The following is a 21920-nucleotide window of genomic DNA, read 5'->3' on the forward strand; positions in this document are numbered from 1 at the left end:
GGAGAAGATGATTCAGCCCCTGTGGATGAATTTGTTTAATTTACAGATACTGTAAATGGACCTGCTGACCTGAATAAGAGAAGCAGTAAGGAGGAAGGGAATGAGGCAATGCCGTTAATATTTGGCCAGACGGTCCTCCTCCACTAAATGACTGAATCTGGATTCCACAAAAACCACAGCCCCTTCCCCTATGCATAACTTCTGCAGAACTAAAAATCCTCCTCCGGATTCATGTCGACATTTGTTAATGTAGCAGGACGGAATATGTGACTAGGTCTGGGCATATGGGATGTGTTTGAAAGGAGCTGAACAATGATAGATGGCAATCAGGCTGCAATTGCACCGCTTTTTCCCCTGTTCCGGCACTCCGACAGCTGACTCACTTTGGTATATCCGTTGCCATGGACGACTATGGGCAGGGTGTCGTAGGCCGAGTTCCTCACTCGCACCCTCCCTGTTCCGAACTTCAGCAGAACTTCATCTGAAACAAGACAAAAGTGAACAGGCATGCGACCTGGGATTCTGCTGCTACGCATCCTCTCAAGGGCCCCCAATCAACCTGCTGCTCTGTGGAGCTTTATAAAGAGGGGCAATTCAAGAGCTCCACTCACCGACTGCTCCATTTAAGTTCTGGAAAATCGTGCACCTGTGGTCCAGAGTCATGTTCAGATTCTCCTAAAAAAAAAATCAATAAAAAAGCTGTAAACTGTGATCTCCATCCACAAATGACCAAGCATTTTTAACACTAGAGAGGCTGAGTTTTTCTTTTCTTCCTATTACTGCCAAACCTGACGGCCTGTGATGTCAGACTTCATCATCACTACAGCATAGATTTCTGCTCCCACAGTGACCTAATTTCATAAAGATTTTGTAACCACATGTTGCTAAATTATTTTCTTGAAATGAAATACAGAAATGTGTCAATTCCAACATTTGTATTTCTAAACTATAGTGTTTTTGTTCATATCAAGTGCACATGGACAAAAGTGCTAAATTGTGCAAGGGGACTACACTACTAAACTACAGGAAAATACTGACAGGGAGGAAAGTGGTTGTGATTCAGCCCATTCAAGTTATTCTTCAGCTGTGCATTCAGATCGCACTACTAATAAAGCAGTGCAGCCAATTACGATAATGAAAAATGCACTTCAATGATCTCGTTATTGTTGTATGAAGAAACATGCTTTATCACCAATAAACCCATGAAATAGGATTGGCAGTTTTTTTCATTGCTAGTCATTACTCCCACAAATTCCACTGAACTGTCCAGTTTCATAGCCCAGAAGCATGACACCATTACATCTGCCCAATCGTGCTGAAATTTCAAGAGATCATTCCCTCCAGTACAAAACTCTGTACCGTGTCAAGGCAAGAAAAAACGCAAAATGGAAAAGGTAGTTAAAGAAATACAATACGAAAGAAGTACAATATAAAAATAAAAAAGTCATAACAAATTAAACAAAATTATCCTGTCCCCTGATCCCGCTATTTGGACTGTGCTTTTACACTTCTCTTGCTAATCAGTTACAGAGATCGCACAGCTTTGGTGGTTTGTGTGAGCAGGGACCTCACATAAATCAGCTATTTTTCATGCAATTGGCAAGTGGTCTATTCAGTTTACTCAAAGTCTCAGTTTCAGTGAAAAACTGAAAATATATCTGAGGGCGTTATCTCTATGATATAATTTCCATAACTACAACACCCATAATCATATGTCCCCACCATAAAGTATTTATCAGCTTCATCACACAATTGAATTCATTTTGTGTGATTATATATGCTAAATTAGCTTCGATAGCACTAGATGGAGCAATCTGACATAAGCTTCAGTCATTCAGTTGCTGAATAGCACGCTGAAGGAGAGAGCCCCACACACGCACCAGCATCTGCTGCCTATTGTCTGGCGAATGCATTTTGCGAAGAAAATGGCACAAACTACCTGTATTTCTTTACTGAATTTTTTCTAATTTATTTTAAGAAAAGGCATGGAAAGAGGAAGGTATTACATCTACAGTGTTGGGAGTAATTCTAATTTTAAATTAGAAATGCCCAATGGCTTCGCCTCTGGCCTTTCTAGTGTTAACTTGCTTGTTTGTGTGACACATTCAAAATATATTTTTTTTCACAATGACATGCAGGTGTATTACAAATTGCACTTCACCAGTTTGCTGTGCCTTCTGTAATTCCTGATGTGTCCTTTGCACTCACTCTTTTAAGTGGATCCACATAGATTTTAGTGTAAAAGAGTTGATCGTCGTCGTTGTCGTGAAGGTCCCACTGCTGCACAATCTTGTACACATTGGGGGCGTAGCCAATGATCCCTGTGAGCCAAGTGAGACAGTTAATTCAAGAAGAAACAGTAAAAAAAACATGACGTGCAAAGCAAATGGCTTGCCACTGAGGTGGTGGTTGCATTCAAGGTGTTCTTTCGCTCTTTTTCTTTTTCAAAACTACTACATACTCTTTCCCCAAAAGGAAAAAAAGAATCGGTGGTTGCTGTGACAAAGGGACACGGGCGTGAACGACAGACCTCTGATGTCAAGCACGTCTCCGGAGGAACATTCTGATCTCTGCGTATGCCCTGGCGCACACCCAATGACTGAGTAGTGTATGACTTCTGGCAGAGAGCACCAATAAACAAGCACTGGGCGGGAAAGCTTTCTGTCCAAGAAACCACAACTAAGAGGAAGGTGATGGGGGCTGTCAGGCCTTGGGTTCTTACACTGTTCAAGGAGCCAAATTTACTGGCTGAAAGCAATGGATGCTGGATGTTTTTCATAAGTTTCCATGGTGAGCCTGTTGTTTTTTTATTTTTATTCCTTACTAATATTGACCACAGCAGAAAATTGCAGAGTTCCACTAGGCCACAGGTCCGGATTAATTTTGTGAAGGCATCATTAAAGGAGACCTCTGACGCCGTAGGCACAAACTGAAGGACAAATATCATCTAAATGAAATGAAATGTAGAAAAATGCATTGAAAAGAAAATAAAAGAAATATTTCAGTTTTCCACAAGTCTCCATTAGAGATGGCTCGGAGAGATTATGCAAGGTCAAAGAAACAGAGTGCACCCTGATGTGGGTACTTGAAACCTCTTCTCATGTTCTAAACTATATCTCAAACATTGGGTTTATACTGCCACGAAATGATAACCTTAGTTAACTATAGAGTAGTTTTAAATTTTATTCATTCGGTGATATTCAAAAGCATTCCAATCTTGTTTATTTAGCCAAAATAACTTTTGACATAGGTATGCCTTAGTCCTAAACTGTCCTGATATGTGTGTATTGGCTGTCAATGTGAGCATGAGCTCAAATCTGAAACTGGCTCGGAAAATCCTTTCAGCAATGTATACAGAGCTCTCCCTATCTTGACAACGGCAAATAAAAATGTCAGTGATGCAAAGGCACAAGGAGTTTTATCTTTGACCCCACTTGAGGAACAAAATTAAGCCGATGCACAGTAGTAGCTCAGCTTTCCAACAAGCCTGGCTTACTGTTGTATTTGACGCAGATCCCAGACATTATTTAAAGAAATTCACTTTGATCCATTCATGTGTGGGCTTTTCCAGAACAACGCTACCAGGGTACAGTGAATATGTCAGCAATCATAAATCACTGAGCATTTCGCTCCACACTTTGTGGCTTTAAATGCACAGCATATGTGTCCCGAAAATATAAAGTTGCACTACTGAATTACAGGCAAGACATTTACACTCTTCTTCTGAATAGCATATTGTCGATGGATCATTGCAATTGATTTACTGAATACAAAAGATATAGAATCTCTTATAGAGTTAAAACCACTGGGTCCCTGAGTTAGCCCACCATCAGTGCTGGTCTGGCAATCATTGGTGATTGAGTTCCAAATTCTGATTTCATCTGGGACAAACTACAGGAAAATACTGACAGGGAGGAAAGTGGTTGTGATTCAGCCCATCCAAGTTATTCTTCAGCTGTGCATTCAGATCGCACTACTAATAAAGCAGTGCAGCCAATTACGATAATGAAAAATGCACTTCAATGATCTCGTTATTGTTTTATGAAGAAACATGCTTTATCACCAATAAACCCATGAAATAGGATTGGCAGTTTTTTTATTGCTAGTCATTACTCCCACAAATTCCACTGAACTGTCCAGTTTCATAGCCCAGAGGCATGACACCATTACATCTGCCCAAGTGTGCTGAAATTTCAAGAGATCATTCCCTCCAGTACAAAACACTGTACTGTGTCAAGTGTCCCCTATGGCCCAGAGGAAACAAAACAATTCCCTCAGCGTATTGGATGGTTGCCATGAGGACACACTGAACCTTAATTTTAGACTCTATCCAGCGATTAATTGAATAGACAGGCTAAGGCAAATAAACATCACCTGCTAATCAACCGGATTCCCACCACTGTCTGTGAGAGCAGAGCCCGGCTATACTGGGGCCTGGTCAAAAAAGCAGACTGACCACTGGAGTAAAAGCAGTAATTCAACAGTTGAAAATAGCATGCAAGATAATGACTATGTGATTTTAAAAGTCAGAGACCGTAGCGAGATGAATGCAGAGATTGTTGTGTAATTGCCCCTTGCAGACGTCTGTGCAGAGGGGGGAGGAGAAATGGGTCAGGTTAAAGTGAACTGACAGACCTTCAATGACTAGACCATTCATCTAATACCAAGACTTAAAAATAGGCCTATATTTGTACGGAAATGCCAGTGTGACCTGCCAATGCCTTCTGTTTTTTTTTGTTTTTTTTAAACTAAGTTCAAAATTTGGCTCATAAAGGCTTGAAAAATCTTTTTTTTAAAATAATTTCACTACAATCCAAGACCAGCTTTTATGAGTAACTAAACTGGCAGCACCTTTATATATACACTTTTTTAAACCTATTTCTTTATACAGATTAAATAAAGCAACCCAAACATCTGTCTCAACACATTTGGGAGACATTCAGGTACTGTCATGACACTAGTTTTCATCCAGTTTAATGTGCCGGTTAGGGAAAATCTCTCATATAACCGAGGTTGCGGGGTCAAATTCCAGACAGGGTACTGCTATTGTACCCTTGAGCAAGACACTTAACTTAAATCGCTTCAGCATATCAGTTGTATAAACTGATTGCATGTAAAGATCTAAGGAATAATAAGCTGAATAAGTACAAAAACTGAGCAAACAGATAAATCATATGAATCATAATAACAGCAATGTGTTCCTGTAACGCCCCTCAACCATGAACTTTTGGTGAACCGGTGCCCTTTGGACCTAATCTTTCCCACTGAGAAATAGCCAAACCTCCCAGCTCTTACTGGGGGGCATCTCAAATCACTGTGGACTGGAGGGGGAGCATGATGAAGTGCCTGCCCCAGGCAGGGAAACACAACATCAGCTCAGCAGTGAGAATAAGCAGGAAGCACCACTCCATCGGGCCCCTTTCTACTGAAACCATGATTTAAGAGTTCTCAGGGAGAGGGGGGTCACGTGAGCACTCCCAAGGGCAGCATCAAACAGGCCAGATAAATAAGCAGAATCTAAAGCCCCCCTCCCTCCCCATGTCCCAATGGCTGGGGCCTGTTCAGAACCCACCTCCTGAGTTGAGGTAGCGCTTTCCGCTGCGGATGGAGGGATACTTCTCCCCCAGCCTCTTGTCCGGCCATATTAGCCCATCGGCGGAAAACAGCACTTTATGATTGGCTTGTTGGAACTTCTTTAGGAGTTCTTCAGGGCCGCCAGCAAAGATGACGTCATAGCTGAGGGGGAGGGAACAGATAACGCAACCTTAAACAACCTTACAATGATAGTGAACAGATGTTCTGTTCATACCAAAACAAAATCTTCAAATTCCATTTATTTTTAGCACAGGTAGGCATGCAATACATATATCCTGCACCCTTACAGGCAGGTGCTTGCATTTGCATTGAAAAGGCCTAAGATGATGGATTCAGATTTACTCAACTGGTCAGTAATGAAACAAGTATTTTGCTATTCCAAAGTTATTCCAAATTTACATTTGCAACAGTAAGGACTCTGAAACAGGTGTTTTTTAAGATAACATCTGCAGTAAAATAAGGGCAAAATAACACACATTTAGCAGAATTTATAAGTAGCATCAACATAATGCTGCCGCCCAAGCTTGCTGTTCAGTTGGGTTCACTTGCTGCACAATCCTCTTTCATTGCTAGCTTTCAAAATAGGCACTCACAACTTTGTCCTTTCTTAAATTTGCAATGTAAAGGCTATATTGGCCATTTCTATTTGCTGTCTTACAGTACTGAAAACAAGGAATACAAAGATCAGTTAACATGTGCTGCTTGTATTTAAAAAACTTTTTAAAAAATCCAGCAGTACTATTTGGACAGGTGATGGTAAGGTGAATGCAGTTTTCAGCTGAGTCAGTCGGTAGGACAGTTTGAAAAATGGCAAATGCACAAGAAAAGCCACATTTAGAGAGCCCTCCAACATTACTTAAGCCTGCTGTCTGGGAGCATTAAGAATTTAGTGTTAACAATGGTAGTGATGGGGAAAAAGGTGGTGGGTAAAACTATGTGCGCAAGCATTGCTTCACAAGTGTGCCGTATGCGAATGGAAACGGAACATGAAACAGAACATAGTTCATGTCGCATCACTCTGGTGTGTCCATTACAAGCACGAGGAGAAAGTTATAACTGCCAGCTTTTTCCCAAGTAAAGCAGCTAATTCATGCTCAAAAAGGCGTGAGAAGTTGCTAAATGATGTAAAGCATTAATTTGCATATTTTATCATGTCATCACACCCTTTGCATATGAAAACGTGTGTTACATGAAGGAGGGAGAATTTCTACAAAAAGGTGACTTGAATAAAAAATAATATTTTCTTTTATATATCACTGGCGTATTATTTTATTTTATATATGTCGCTATATACAGTAAAGTCACTACAGGGGTCTTAAAAGTAATTAAATCTAGCAAGAAAGTAGCCAAGTTGGCAATAGTGGAGGCAGTCGGAGAGAGAACAGCTCCACTGCTACACAGCATTTAAACACAATTTCCATGCAGATCCAAACAGGGTGAAAAATCTAATGCTGATTAGCCTATAATGTTGGCACAATTTTCTATTTGAAAATAATGATGTGTCACTTTTCATTTTGGAAGAAAACCTGTGAAAGGCTGTGTTCTCAAGCTTTTGATAATGATTTGATTACATTTTGATAAGAATTTTTAATGGCATTTTTAAAAAATAAATGAAAATTAGTTTGGCATTGGCATGGGTACTCTCTGCCTAAGCAAATACGTGCAGAACCAAGCCAAAACCATGGCACCAACACCGTAAACCAAACCGTGAGTTTTGTGATATACAGCATATTACGTAACACCCTTCTTGTGCACCACAAACCTTTAAGCAAACATGGGGCTAACGTGTTCTTTAGAAGCACTCATAAAACAGACAGAAACTTTATAATGGCTTGACTAACTCATTCAGTAATATACCCGCATACCAGTGTAATTGGTTCTTTAAAAAGAGTTTTAAATGCATTTAGAAAATAAGGTTTGTTCTTTAAACTACTCTTTGAATAAAAGAGAGGTGATCTTTAAATGATCCTTCAGAACAAAGCACTTCTTAGAATGTGAAAACTGTACTTCTGAAACCCTAGAGATTGTACAATAAGGGCTTATTATGGCAATTAATATTGTTTGTTCTTTACAGAGCAGTTATTCTATGGTAAGCTTGGTGTAATACACAGAAATTTCACCACTGATGGAAATCCTGAAATTTTCACATAATAACATAATGCATTCCAATTAACTAAATTGACTGAAACGTAAAAACACCAGCCAAACTGCTTGAAATGAAGCAAGGCCATCTGTTATGCAAATCGATTACAAAAATTATATTCAATTTTGTTACAGTAAAACGAATGTAGTTTGTAATAATGTCAGCTCCTATTATCACCTAAATCAAGCATGAATGACGAACGTATTATGTACACATTGTTTTTACATAAACATATCATTATCATCTCCACTTTGAAAACTGACAGAAAAGGTTTTTATAAACTAAAGAAAGCAAGGAATGCACAGACCTCATTGCCAAGTAATGGGCACTCATAATGTGTAATTTGCAGGCCATGAGGCCCCAAGCATTTCCTCAAATTGGAGTGGATTTAGGAGTGGATTTAGACACTTGGCGTCAATGCTGAGAAGTGGAGAGACTTTACCTTTCTCTGACCCTGTAGTCTACATAGACAGAAGTTAGACGACTAATGAAAGTTTGGCAACTAGGGAATGTGTTTGCTGAAGAAAAACAAGCATAATCCGAGACTTCTGACAAGTGATTTAATTATTCTGTGTGTGACTCACAGCTCAATTAAACAGTTCAATATCTAAATGGCTCTTGCATGGTGACTTAAACACAATTCTCTGATTTGGTTGGGTTTCAGGACCACAGTAAAAATCACATAAACTGTAAAAAAAAAAAAAAAAGTCCAGTCTAATCCAAATGTATTCTCTCCTTCATAAAATAAGCTAATTGCTATTGCTCTTAAATACACTGCCTGGAATCACATAATATTTCTCTATGGAAGCTTTCTACTATTTTATTGAGTGTGTGGTGTTTATCCGAAGAAACATAAAATTTAACATTGATTTCATATAGGACTATAACCTGATTTGTCTAATCTTATTCCATCATGTACTATATCACCCCATGCATTAAATAAACATAGTAGCAAATTAAATATGACAGCATGAACTTTTGACTTTTGAATAACATGAATATTTCATTTTTAATTATGCCATCACAATTCAGGTAAGGCATGTCTCGCTTGTCTCGCTGAATCTGTACAGAATCTACTTGAAAAATATGATGCAATTTCATTTTTGGCTCAAGCATTCTGATGTCTGCATTAAGTTTTGAGGGACACAATACTGCAATTAGTGTGTTAAATGAAATCTAAATTTGGGGGAAATGAAATGTTATACAACTATGAAAGTGGCTTAAAGTAGAGATGCACCGATATATCGGCCAACAATTCGTGCTGCACCATCTGACTACGCCAATATGCCACCCTGCAAGCCACTTCCGTTTAGGGCCAACCCCCTGGCCTGAAAAAAATTATTGGGGAATCACTGATTTCATTTCAGTACACTCATTTCAGGAATGTACTTTCGTTGGTGAAATGCATTTTATGTTGGATGAATGTGAAGAAATGTCATAAAAAACAAATGTTTGACTCTGTTGCATTATTTCAAACTTCTGTAATTAAAATAGTGTTTTATAGAATGGAAAGATTTTAAACAGTTGCACAAAAAAAAAAACGTATGGGTGCAGAACAACCAAACTATCAGTATTGGCATCGGTATCAGCCAATGTTACCACCAAATAATCGGAAATAGATATCGGCCAGAAATGTTAATATTGGTGAATCCCTAGCTTAAAGTCATTCATTGTGCCTCTCAAGACACCATTGAACAACTCCCCACTCACACATGGAGAACTGAAGCTGAAGTGTACTCATGTAAAGGTCAACAACAACATTATATTCATAATACAGGGCACACAGTACTACAAGAGAGCTAGCACCAAATGGAGGAGAATCGTCCTACCTCTAACTGACCAGAACTAGCTTGTTGGCATTTATTGTCAGGAAGAGCTAATGCAGGAGAAACATAAGGAAGACTATCCAATTAAACCTCACGCAACCTCTGGCATGTGAAAGCAAACTGTGGCCTACTGCCACAGACTTCCAGTCACATATGGCTACTGATACAGACCAAGTCAACTTAGCCTGCAAAGGCCAGCCTAATCTCCCAGTGACAAAATGCTCGTCAATTTATTTAGAACTATGTGGGACACCTCTTCAGCATGACTTTCATGGTACTGAATTTCTGTTTGTAGAGAATACAATGTGAGGCCTGTGGGTATCTCAAATAGCTACCTGTCCACAGACAAGACTATGAGATCCTCTTGGTCAGCCAAGCTTTCCATTGCCTCCTTGAGCAGCCGTACTTTCTGGCCCCCGCCAATGGACCTTCCAACATCTCCACCTTTCCATTCTTCTCCCATCCCAAGCACCTGCCAGGAAGACACATTTTCAACAAATTATACTTTGTTCAACAAAACAAGTATTCTCTGTCAATGTTCTGCTGAAGCAAAATCCTGATACTGGAGAAAACATAACCCTGCCTATAAACGGAAACATGCTGGAAATTACTGACTAGTAATTTTCTTACAGGGGCGGTTTGATATTATATAAATGGCAAAAGACATTGTTTCTTTTCTTCTGTACCTTCACATTGTAGTTGAAGTAATTTGCAGACTGCATGAAGCGGAGAAAGCCATCAGTCTCCTGAGTAGCAACAGTAAGGACAAGCAGTTTATCTGAAAGGAAAAAAAAAAAAAACAATAACCATTATAAATAACCATGCTATATGGTATGCATTAATGCTTCAGAAGTTCAGTGTGGCTTCTTTTGCAATTCTGTTTTGTAAAATACCAATGGCATTCAGTTTATTTGTTTTTTTTTCTTCGTTTTTTTGTTCAGTCTCAATATGTAGCCATTTTATTTCTTTCTCCTATCTAAGAGCATTAGCAAAAATATAAATACAACAGCAGTAAATCATAAAGCTTAAACATTTGACATTGTTTCCTGAAAAGGATAGTCAAGGACATATTTTGCGCAAAATAATATGGTACTGCAAAAGGAGACATTACAGACAGGAAACACAAATGTCTACCTTGCATAGACAACACAGAATATAGTTAAATAGTTGTTTTATCCTGCATGAAAGCTATGCATTGCATTGCACAGAAATGCACACTGCTTGATTCCTTTCTGAGAGACGCCTAAATTTAAATGTCCAGTGGTCAAATTCATTCATAACTGATTATGCAACAGGACAGAAAGTTAGGAAAAATGCATTCATAGCAAATTCACCATAAAGCAGAAATGGCTCATGATGACCAGGGAACCATATCACTAAAATATATATTTATATATTATGTATAACTATTAAATGCATTAGTAAATAATACATTTTACTGTTGTATACGTTTTGAAGAGTTGGGTCTTTTAATGGCCATTATAGTTTTTTTTCAAACAATTCATTTTACATTTATCCAGCAACCTTAGTCAACAGGAGAGAAAGGATATCTTTTCTGCAGTCTGAATATTAGCACATGAAAGTACATGTATTTTGTCTGACTTCCCCTTTATATATTACATGTCTCTCATTTAAAAGAAAATATCCTAGGCAACCGTAACATTTTCTCTCTCTGCTACATTATGCTAAAGTGGACCAATACCAAAACAAACCACCAAGGTGCACTGTAAAACTATATCCCATAAAAATAAACAGTGAAAAGACTGGCAGAAATGTTGCTGTGAAAAACCATTCAATGAAGGGGGGAAAAAATGCATCATGTTATTTTATGGGATGTCAGTTAAATGATAAGTTATTTTACATGACTTGAGAGTCAAACATCTTTGCAAACATTTTACTGTAAAAATAGTGTTTTCTTTTTTTCTTATTTCACAGCATGGCTTCATGTGAAAACAGATCTGAGACTAGGGGGAAGAGGTCAGAGCTGATAATCAATCAATGTGGGTCCTGAGAACAGTCCCTCTGTAACCATATAAAAACCTCCCCGGGCTATGGGAGTAGCATTTTTGATACTGTTATTGAGTTATTACTGTATATTTCCAGTTCGCTGTCCTGCCTTAAGACTAGAAGGATAAGATATGTAAATCCCATTACGGAGTTTTTAAACAAATATTACACAATAATAATAATAATAATAATAATAATAATAATAATAATATGACTGTATAAGAATAAAATCGTTTGTACTGTATTCTTAATATTTTAAAACTATAAATACCAACAAGTATGACCTTTTACAATGAAATACAAACTTTCATTGAACACAACTACTACTTATTCACACTACTCTAAAAATAAATTCCAACAATTTGTTCTGCTTATAATTGAAACATGCATTCATTTTATATGTAGTATAATGTTACATTTATTTGATATTAAGTACATAGGAAAGCATGATACAATCATTAGTAATTAAAATTCATACAGACAGTCTCCTTCAGAATGCCAATCCTGTGATAGACATACTCTAATAAGCTCAGGCATTTCTTCCCGAATGGGAAGGAATGTGTGCATTCCCCCTGCCCACTGAAGCGCATGCGCTGTAATGGGCTGGTGAGCCTGTGGAATGCTGGTTTAGCTTCTAGGTTTATTCTACTCAGATTTCAGCAGTTTCAAGCACAATGCTTTGCTTCAGTGACCTATACTGTATGTCACCACACTCAAGAATTTAGCAATGAAAAGGCCAGCATTTAACTCACAGTTTCATATTCTTTAGCAAAGCCACAGTGTGGAGAATTCAACAGTGCCCAAATAGTTATCTTTTCACACTCCTGGTGATGTCAAATAACATGTAATATGAGTTAGTTGTAATATTAACATTTACAGTATGACCTATTTTTCAAGTTTGATACTTTGATAAATGACATTCATGTATTTCATTCATTTGAGAAATCATGAAAATGTGCAAAACAACCAACACACAAATGGAGAAAATAGTTAAATAAATACAAAGTGCAATATTTTAAAAAGTAATTTCTTCAGTCATAACAAATTCTGCTCTCCTCGTACTAATCAATTCCACAGGGAACACATAGCTTTGGTTGTTTGTATGAGCAGGGGCCAAACACAAATTGATTGCATTTCACGCAGTTGTCTCCAGCCTTATTCTGGCTGCATTTGCCGACCTGGCACTGTGTTTTCTTCCCAGGAGTGACGGGTGTACAAAGTCATGCTACAACCGTGGCTGCTTTGGCGGCTGTTCTCGCCCTGAAAATGCCAACATTCACAAGCTATGCCCAGTGCGCCCACATGCCGCAACATTGACTGCACCCATGCACAATTCAACATTGATTCCAGAAAAAAGAGGCCTTAGTCACAACCTGTTTCTATAAACCAATTTGCAACTTGAATAAACTCATTAATTCAGGTAGGGAAATTCCTTATCTTTCAGTTCAGTACAGCTTAGGGGTGTTAATATGCACATTAAAAAGTATACATAGAACAGATGTTGTTGGCTCATTACATTCATTGAACATTTTCTGTCATTGGCTGTTGTCACTACTGGTGAAAACCTAAAGCAAACAGGAATTTGTGTGTGGGGGGAGGGGGGGGGGGGGTTGAGTGTTTGAGATCCATAAACAGCTCTGAAGGTACATAGAACTGACACCTTACTGTATTTATGGTGGCATACTGAAGAACAATTTCAGCTTAAACCAAATTCCACCATGTCAAGTCATGTGAAACAACTTGTCAGGGCAGATACATAGCTAAACTTGAGCTCTCATAAAATGTGTTTCAGGCTTTTAAGATAGATTTTAGCAACATTATATTGAACATAATTTAAGACTGTGTTTTTTCTGTATATCACTGGGGTACTTATGCACATCTCACAATAACTAGTCAAATTTGGGATTTCTTCCATATCTCGTATCTGCCTAACTCATCAACGGCACAACGGCATCAACCTCCAGTCCAGGAGGGGTTCTGTGTTTACAGTTCTGCTTCAAAGAGCAGCCAATTTTTGCCTAGGTGTGTGAACAGAGCCAATGAATGAATGAGCTGAAAAGCAGAAACACACTGAAAACTATCAGACACTGGGTGGGAATCTGACACCCCTGAATTAAAACAAACAGTACATAAATATATAATAAATAATTTAAATGATTCATTTCTTCAAGGGAGCCTAAATTGTCCTGTGTCTCTCATCACAAACACCTGTAGGTAAATGCATAACTATATCACTACAGGGAGAATATTTGTATATGGGACAGATCCTTAGCCTTTCAGCTGTGTATTTTCAGAAAAAGCACTGAAACCTACGTCTTGCTGTGAGGTGTTTAAAGGCTTTTTTATTTCCTCAATTCCCTGACACTTGGTTTGGGTTACCATGACGTCGGATACATCTGTCTCTACTCTACTTGACTGAGAACTGTCTCGTGCTGCTACCACAGACCTTACCTGACCCTGCCTATAATCGTAACGCTACTGGAGGGAGCTCTGGACCCAAAGGTTTGTCACAGGACAGGACCGTGCATGTTTCGAAAAAAAAAGGGTAACACTGAACCAGGCACAGACCTCATCACACCAAAAGGGATGGAGGACAATTTGATTTTGGGGTGGAAACCTAAAATGTGTACACACACACACACACACAAACACACAGACATACACACACACACACATACACACACACACACACACAGACATACACACACACACACACACACACACACACACACATACACATACATAGACACAGTTCATATTGCACACACACTATCCGTGGATATAGCCCTCCCTCACCCCATTTCCTGCCTGAATTTCTCAGTGATGATGTCACTTTGGTCTGTTCTCAATTGTCATAATCCTATGGCTCCGGCAGTGATCTGGACCTGGGTCAGCCGGTGCACTTAATGCACGCCCGCCTGCGTGTGCACGCGGCCAGCAGCACTCCAGACTCTCACAAAGCCAACACGCCATCGCTGGCAGCGGCAGGCGACGGAATATCTGTTGCAGTCAGGTGAGTCCCGTCCTTGTTTCAGAATCTGCACTGTTTTCTGGCGGAAAGGACAGGGAGGGGACGGCGGGATCACCAGGATCTGGAGAAATAATCTGCAGTCAGCGCAGTAGAACAGCAGCTGGCCCCACATTGACAAGTTTTACATGCTTCCTCCTTTGTTATGAAGTTTACTGAAAAGGCATGTCGGGGTCATGGGCCCGCTACCACATTTCGGCCACATGTTTCCACACGATGCTGTCACTTAGCGCTCAGTATTTGCCTTGAGGCAAGCAGACCATGCCCTCAGACATTGTTTTCAAGGACTTTTTTTTTTCTTAATGCATGACTGCAGAGGCTCATGGGGGGAAGAAAACACACTGGAATCACACTAGAGATGCTATCAGAGCAACCATTGTCCATGTGAAAAATTTGTACAGTTCTCAAAATTCAACTCGTAACACTCCCAAAGTGTCTGGGAGAGAAGAGTAATGGGAACCAGGTGTGGCCTCCCCTTCATGGTTGGAATAACACTGTGAAGTCATCAAATCACTGTAAAGGGGTAAGATGATATCTACCAGTGAAGGAATCTCAGGGTTACATGAACCAGGAGATTCCAATCATCTGGTGGTGCGCAGGGTGGCCAGAATCACCTCAGCAACAACAAAGAGATAAAAAAGCATGCCATTAATTACCCTCAATAACAACTTACTGTGTGTGTGACTTCGTGCCACTGTTGCTAGCTACTGAATCAAACTATCTGGAAATACAGATGAAAATGAGATGTTTTTTTTAGGCATTTATAGGCCAGGCCTGGGTCAGCTCAGCGCATAATGCCACCTTTATACCATTGTGAGGTGGCACTATAATTCACAAGGGCGTGATTCATGGATTTGGGTGAAGTTCCGCAGGACAGTCTCGTAGCCTAGGTTTCCAGGCTTCTGTTCTGCAAACAGACACAAGCCTCAGATGAACCACAGCTGGGAACGCTTGCATAGCAGCAGGGCACCATCTCCACGGCTACTGGGGTTGGGGATACAGTGGGGGGAAGGTGGGATTGGTGACTTGTTTTTCTAGAACATTCAGGGCAGACAGGTTACAAAGGACAGCACTCCAACTTCGCTCGGCAGCACGTAATCCACGTGGCGGTGATTTCATTAGCATGGTTGACAAACCCCTTGCCTGTGGCAGCAGTCAGCAGCATGTGAGCTCTGTAGTTCCATGAACCACGGTGTCATATTTTCCCCGCTCTTTAATGACAAAGACCGCAGAAGCTAGCGAAAGGAAATGCGGTTCTCCTTTTCCCCTGGATGATTCTCATTTTCGGGTCTCCCATCCTCCCTGCTGGAAAGCCGCAGTCTGGGACCCCTGCAGGGACAGCAGCTGGCCAGTGCTGGTGACTGCCACGTCATCACTGTCACGTCATCATCGCACTTCACCCTCTTGGCTAGAGGAGTCAGCACATTCCGCAGGGAATTTACATCCTGCCACCAAGCATGTTTCGCCTGCCCTTTCTAGAAGAATTGCCACTGCATGGTAGTGCAGGCAGATGGCACTCATTTTCACATACTTCATTTCAAAAGCTGTACTAAGTTAAAATTTAAATTAAGTTCAGCCTTTTCATTAAAGCAGTGCAGATTTTGAATGACTTTTATTAAACAGAAACAATAAAATTTGATTGCCAACCCTATGCTCTGCGTAGGGTTGAGTAATCATCAACTTTACATTCTCTTTTTGTCAGTGTTGGGAAGGAGTCATAATACTGGAAATAAACATTTCCAGTAGCATGGTGGTTGTTAGTTTAATTGAAAACCCTTGTAGAGCTTCCCATACCTGCAGCAATGCAGCGCACTACTATTGCTACTTTTCCCTATAAAAATAATGAAATTGAAATGAAATTTGAATCTAACCCTTGAACTTCATGCTTCCCACAGCTGCATAATGAGGTTGACCCTAAGTGCAGATCTAGGATCAAAGTTCCCAAAGTTCAATCATAATCTTAACCACAATATAAGTCAAAACTGATCCTGGATTTGTGGCTAGAAGCAAATGTTTCTGTACGTCTAAACCTGGCTTCACTTGTTTTAATGCTCCAAGTACTCTCTAAAGTCTAGTCATTGAGCAATTGTGTCTTCTGTGTAATATGAAGCATGAACGCAGAACAACCTTGGCCCTGTTTAAGTAGACCTTATGTTTTCACAAATGAGCTGCAAAATTCATAAGTAAAAATACTTTTTTTTTTGTTTTCCCTCTGAATTTGAGAAATAGGGAAAAAGTAAGTCTGAAAGTCAAGTCAGACCAAACATGCACAACAACTCCATATGAACATCAAATTAAATCAGGGGAATACACAGTCAATACCGCAATATAATTCCGGCCCAAACAGGACTTGAGATACACATACTAAAAATCTAATTGATTTGCTATGGTTCATCAAAACATGCAAGAACAAATTTTTAAAGCTTGCTTCCATTGTTTGACCCAATTAAACATAAACTATGCTTCTGGCAGGACCAGGCCCAAAAACCAAAATGGCATCAAAAATAACTAGACTGTTTCTAAACACTAGTGGCTTTTCCTTTCTTTTTTTCATCTGGTTCCCTGTGGTAGGACAGGTGAATGCCAGCATTCCTAGTTTGTCCTACAGCCTTTAAAATTACTTTTTGTATAGAATACATCATTAGTAAATACAATATAAAGAAAATTGTAAGCATAATTGTAAACACTATATGAATTATTATCTATTTTTTCATTTTTCGACTGTGTTCCAACTGTCCTAACAGATGCTTGTCTAACTGGGAAACTGAACCCCCTCCCCACATTTACAAAGCGATACTTACAGGAAACTAACACTCTCACCTACACACACACACAGGTGCACACAAACGCACACACATCTACCAGCCTAGCATACCTTCATAAAAGTTTACAGCATGAAATCAAATTATTTTAATGTAACCACAAACAGCTCAGAAGAACCATGTTAATAATGATACCTGGAAGCCAGGAAAGTAGACAGGCAGACATTCCTATTCACCGAACAAACAGTCTAGTCTATACCTGTATGACTACCCCATGTTAGCAATCAGCCCAAGTAGATTTAATCCAAGCAGTCAAAACAACACTAGCCAGGGAACGATGGTTCAGAGACAAGCAGACTGCGTTTCACATATCCACAGCTAAAATAGAAAATTCTTTTCTTGTGGCAGTAGAAACTCCCAAGATGAGAAAAACATACCAAAACTGTCATCCAGAAACCTCGCTGAACATCCACAAAACTTCTGTGCTTCAAATTACATGAGTCAAGCACAGACATTAAGAACCCGACCTCAGAGCGGTAGATGACATCACCCGCATCTGCCAAGGCTATAACTCCCGTGTGCTTCCTGCCGTCTGGAACAGTCAAGTACATGGTATCCCACAACTTATTTTTTTCCCATACTGGAAAAATACACAGACACACAAGCACAAAACAGTAGGCTCAATTAACTACATGAGACGCAATGTCAGTATGTGACAGCCAGCGTCAGGAATAAAAGCTTGTGCTACTGTGGTACAATGGTTTGTACCACAAGAAGGAGATACCTTCTGAAACAGGGGCGATGCATTCGGAGTGGTGGATCCATCTGAGGGACTGAAATGAAAAGTTCTCTAAGGCATGGTTCCTGACAGCTGTTGCAAAGGACAAAAACCGCAAATGAACCCTGCCTGGCAGTTGAAGGAGAACATCACGACAGACCAAACTCAAGCTGTCACGCCCTAGCAGAGCGTGGGCTGAGACCAGAATTTCCTTATTCCCTTTCCGAACTTTACTTTGACCTTTTATTTCTCATGTAAAAAATTTTATTTTCAGAAATTGGGAGTTTTTACAGTCACCCTAAATCTGTGTCAAAGTCAGGGAAACATAGTCATTAAACTTGTGAAGAGAGCTCAGCTAGATTATGTGTGGATCTCTGCCAGCATTCTCCAGGAGATTTAGCCTGCTGTCTTAACAAAAATACATACTGTACAGGCCAGAATGAAAACAATGCTGTTTAATTTCAATCCAACCATGAAATTCTGCATGAATGATCTTTGGTGGAAGAGTGGAAATGTCTTTTTTTTTTCTTTTTTTGCCCAAATATAAGTAAAGTGAAACCATATGTCACTAAAATTGCATCTTAAATCCTTTCCTTCTAAGATTTCCTTCTGCCTCAACGTCTGCTGGGTTTCAGAGAATATAATCAGCAATTTACCAACAAACCAGTAACTGAGAAAGCAAGAACAGAAAATTACAGTCCAATGAACCCTGTTAATATTTCTGCTGTTGAAAGCACAATATCTGGCAAGTCTTTGTACTTATTTTGTTATATCCCTTTCATGCATGATAAATAACACATGCTAACATAATTAGCATTTTTATTCAACCCGCATACTTTCATTTAAATACATTTTTTTTTCTATGTACTTTCTACAACATGTACAGATTCAGTAGACTATACCTTGGCATTTAAATAGCGAATAGCAAGCACTAACCTTGTCATAAGCATCATTACCATCATACATAAATGTATTCAAGGATAATGGAATATGAAGACTTTATACAATTAATTAATTTTAAAAAAAGAAAAAGATTATTATTATTCACGAGTCAGGGATAAAGGGATTCGGTGATTGACCACCGTCAAAGTGCAGCGGTCGAAGTAATGAGGGCATTGTATTGGACGGTGGTGGTGAAGAAGGCGCTGAGCTGAAAGGCAAAGCTGTTGATTAACCAGGTGATCCCTACTCTCACCTATGGTCACAAGCTCTGGGTAGTGACCAAAAGAGTGAGATCGCAAATACAAGCGGCCAAAATGGGGTTCCTCCGTAGGGTGGCAGGGCTTATTCTCCGTGATAGGGTGAGGAGCTCAGCGGTCCGGGAGGACCTCAAAGTAGACCCGCTGCTCCTCTGCATTGAAAGAAGGCAGTTGAGGTGGTAGGGAATCTGATAAGGATGCCTCCAGGGCACCTCCCTTTGGAGATGTTTTGGGCATGCCCAACTAGGAGGAGACCCAGGGACAGACCTAGGACACGCTGGAGGGATTATATCCACCGGCTGGCCTGGGATCACCTTGGGATCCACATGGGATGAGTTAGCAGAAGTCGCTGGGGAGAGGGATGTCTGGGCTGCTCTGCTTGCCGTGTTGCCCTCACAACCCTGATCTGGATCAAGCGCTTAGAAAATGATGGATGGATGGATGAATGAAAAAAAAAAAAACTGAAAAGGAACTACATGGAACTTGGAACTATGAAACTAGGTGTCCAATCAAAACATGAATGCTAACAATTATTTTATATCCTATGCATATCAAGCCAAAAAAAGATGCAGAATTCCAATGCATTTTCTTTGGGTTACAAGTTTACCATTTTTGGCTTCAGGAAAATACAGACAGCTGGAAAATGCACGAATAGTTTGTAATAATTTGAATGTTGATATAAAAAGCCACAACAGCACCACACATAATTGTAGCAATATGTATGTGTTTACAGAGTAAAAGTGATTGAACAAAGGGATCGGTGATATTTTACCGTTCCAAAAGGCCGATTACAGGTTCGGCCTGCCAAAATGGACTGTCAGCTAAGAGAACACAACAGCAGTGATATCACACGTATAAAAAATGTACATTCTTCATCAGACTTATATTGAATTCATCCTAAAATGCCAGGTCATTCCGTGCATGTGAATTTCAAATAGAACACAAGGCAGCTTTAGCTTTTCCTTTGCCAAGTGGTAGCTGGCACAGAGCTAATGTGTCTGTGTGTGTGTGAGCACAGAGGAAATGTACAGCAGAGGTTAGAGGGCACAGCTTCTCCTCACTCGACTTCCACTGGCACCCACAGCCAGACGGGTTCCAGCTGTTAGCCAGCTACCTCGTCATTAAATAAACAAAACAAAAAATAAATAAACAAAAAACATTACACGACTGAAAAATCCATTTGAAACCTTCATGATACCACCACCTGTATTAAATTGTCAGGGAACATACACCTAAGAGTCTGGCAACTCAGTTCAGTAGCCATGATAATACAACTTCTGTATCATTAGCATAAAAACACAGACCCACTCTGGAAGAATCACATGTTTTTTGTTAGTTAAATGATTACAATCATAAGTTTTTTATTAGTCCAACGGGTACAGTTTGGACTAAATTTGCTCAAGCATAGTGCAGTACAGCTGTTCCCAGTGTTACTCACACAGCTGAGGAAATGTAATCTTTTCCTTCTGGTATTCCAGTAAGGTGGCACCTCACTGTTAACTTTTGTAAATAACTCCTCTGCACAACTACGCCCTCCCCCTCTTTAATCTACAGTATAAAGCCGCGTTTCCACCGCAGGAACTATACCCCGGAACTAGGAACCTTTTGAGGAACTCAGTGCGTTTCCACCGCAGGAACTAGGGTCTAAATTTAGTTCTGGGGGCTTTGTTTTACCCCCCAAAACGTTCCTGCTCGGGGGGTAGTACTTTCCGAAAGTACAGGAACCTTTTGGGTGGAGCTTGCAGCGCTGAACATTTCTGATTGGTCGAGTACTCGTAGCATTTGTGTTGTATTTATTTTCCGCCATTACCCGCCATGTTTGAAAATATGCACCGGCAAACCAATTTATTTTCATAATAACTTCAAATCAAACTTGTATGTTATGCGGCGCAGTAGCCTACTTTTGGTTATAGCCTGTCAACGTCTTGGAATTATAACGTGTGCTATTCTGTTCTTTTCTTGCTTTAGTATTCGTTTTATAAAATGCTAAGCATTCGTGCTGGGACAGCATATTACGTAGGCTACCAAAACATTCAAACGGATTAATTCGGTTGCTGAATATTTTCTTCCGGATTTTCTTTGTTAGCCCGTTGTAATTGACTCAAAACGTTTGATACAGTTATGTGAGGTATGCGGTAGTTCTGCATAATTAACATTGGTGATACAGTACAAGCAAACTGGAAATCACCTTCCGCAATTTTTATCCGGGTAAAATAACAGGTTAATTCTAGTAATCTTCCCTTTAGCTTTTTCAGACTGCCGTAATTTTACTCAATTTTACTGCCATTTTTCAATTCCACGAAAAGATCAGGAAGACTATGGACTCATTTATGGTGCATGGTTCGCATCTGGAGGGAACACTTCGCTGCTCGGCTAGCAGTAACTTCGAAGGAAAGCAAACGGTGGCTGTACCACTACTCATTTACATTTTCACGCAAGTCCGAGTTTTCGTTCTATTCTTGTCATTTTGCGATTAGCCTATATGGAATTGACGACGAGAAAGTAATAAAACAGCAAATTGTTTATAACGTGTGCATGTTTTCTGCTGTTAATGAATGTGTTTGAGAGGATATATGAAAATC

The 21920-nt window shown here is 39.8% G+C and overlaps 1 protein-coding gene across 2 annotated transcripts in view; it reads right to left on the bottom strand.

Moving 5' to 3' along the window:
- plod2 (procollagen-lysine, 2-oxoglutarate 5-dioxygenase 2) overlaps nucleotides 1–21920 on the bottom strand; it is a 40546-nt gene that overhangs the window by 15211 nt on the left and 3415 nt on the right. For both annotated transcript variants that reach the window (XM_064332299.1, XM_064332297.1), the window contains exons 2-7: nucleotides 10251–10342; nucleotides 9900–10036; nucleotides 5573–5736; nucleotides 2209–2321; nucleotides 612–675; nucleotides 384–481 (exon numbers count right to left, since the gene is read on the bottom strand). In XM_064332299.1, coding sequence (XP_064188369.1) covers nucleotides 384–481; nucleotides 612–675; nucleotides 2209–2321; nucleotides 5573–5736; nucleotides 9900–10036; nucleotides 10251–10342 — 668 coding nt within the window. The remainder of the gene's footprint in view (nucleotides 1–383; nucleotides 482–611; nucleotides 676–2208; nucleotides 2322–5572; nucleotides 5737–9899; nucleotides 10037–10250; nucleotides 10343–21920) is intronic.

Source organism: Anguilla rostrata, chromosome 4 (genome assembly GCF_018555375.3).
Source record: "Anguilla rostrata isolate EN2019 chromosome 4, ASM1855537v3, whole genome shotgun sequence".
Lineage (NCBI taxonomy): Eukaryota > Metazoa > Chordata > Actinopteri > Anguilliformes > Anguillidae > Anguilla > Anguilla rostrata.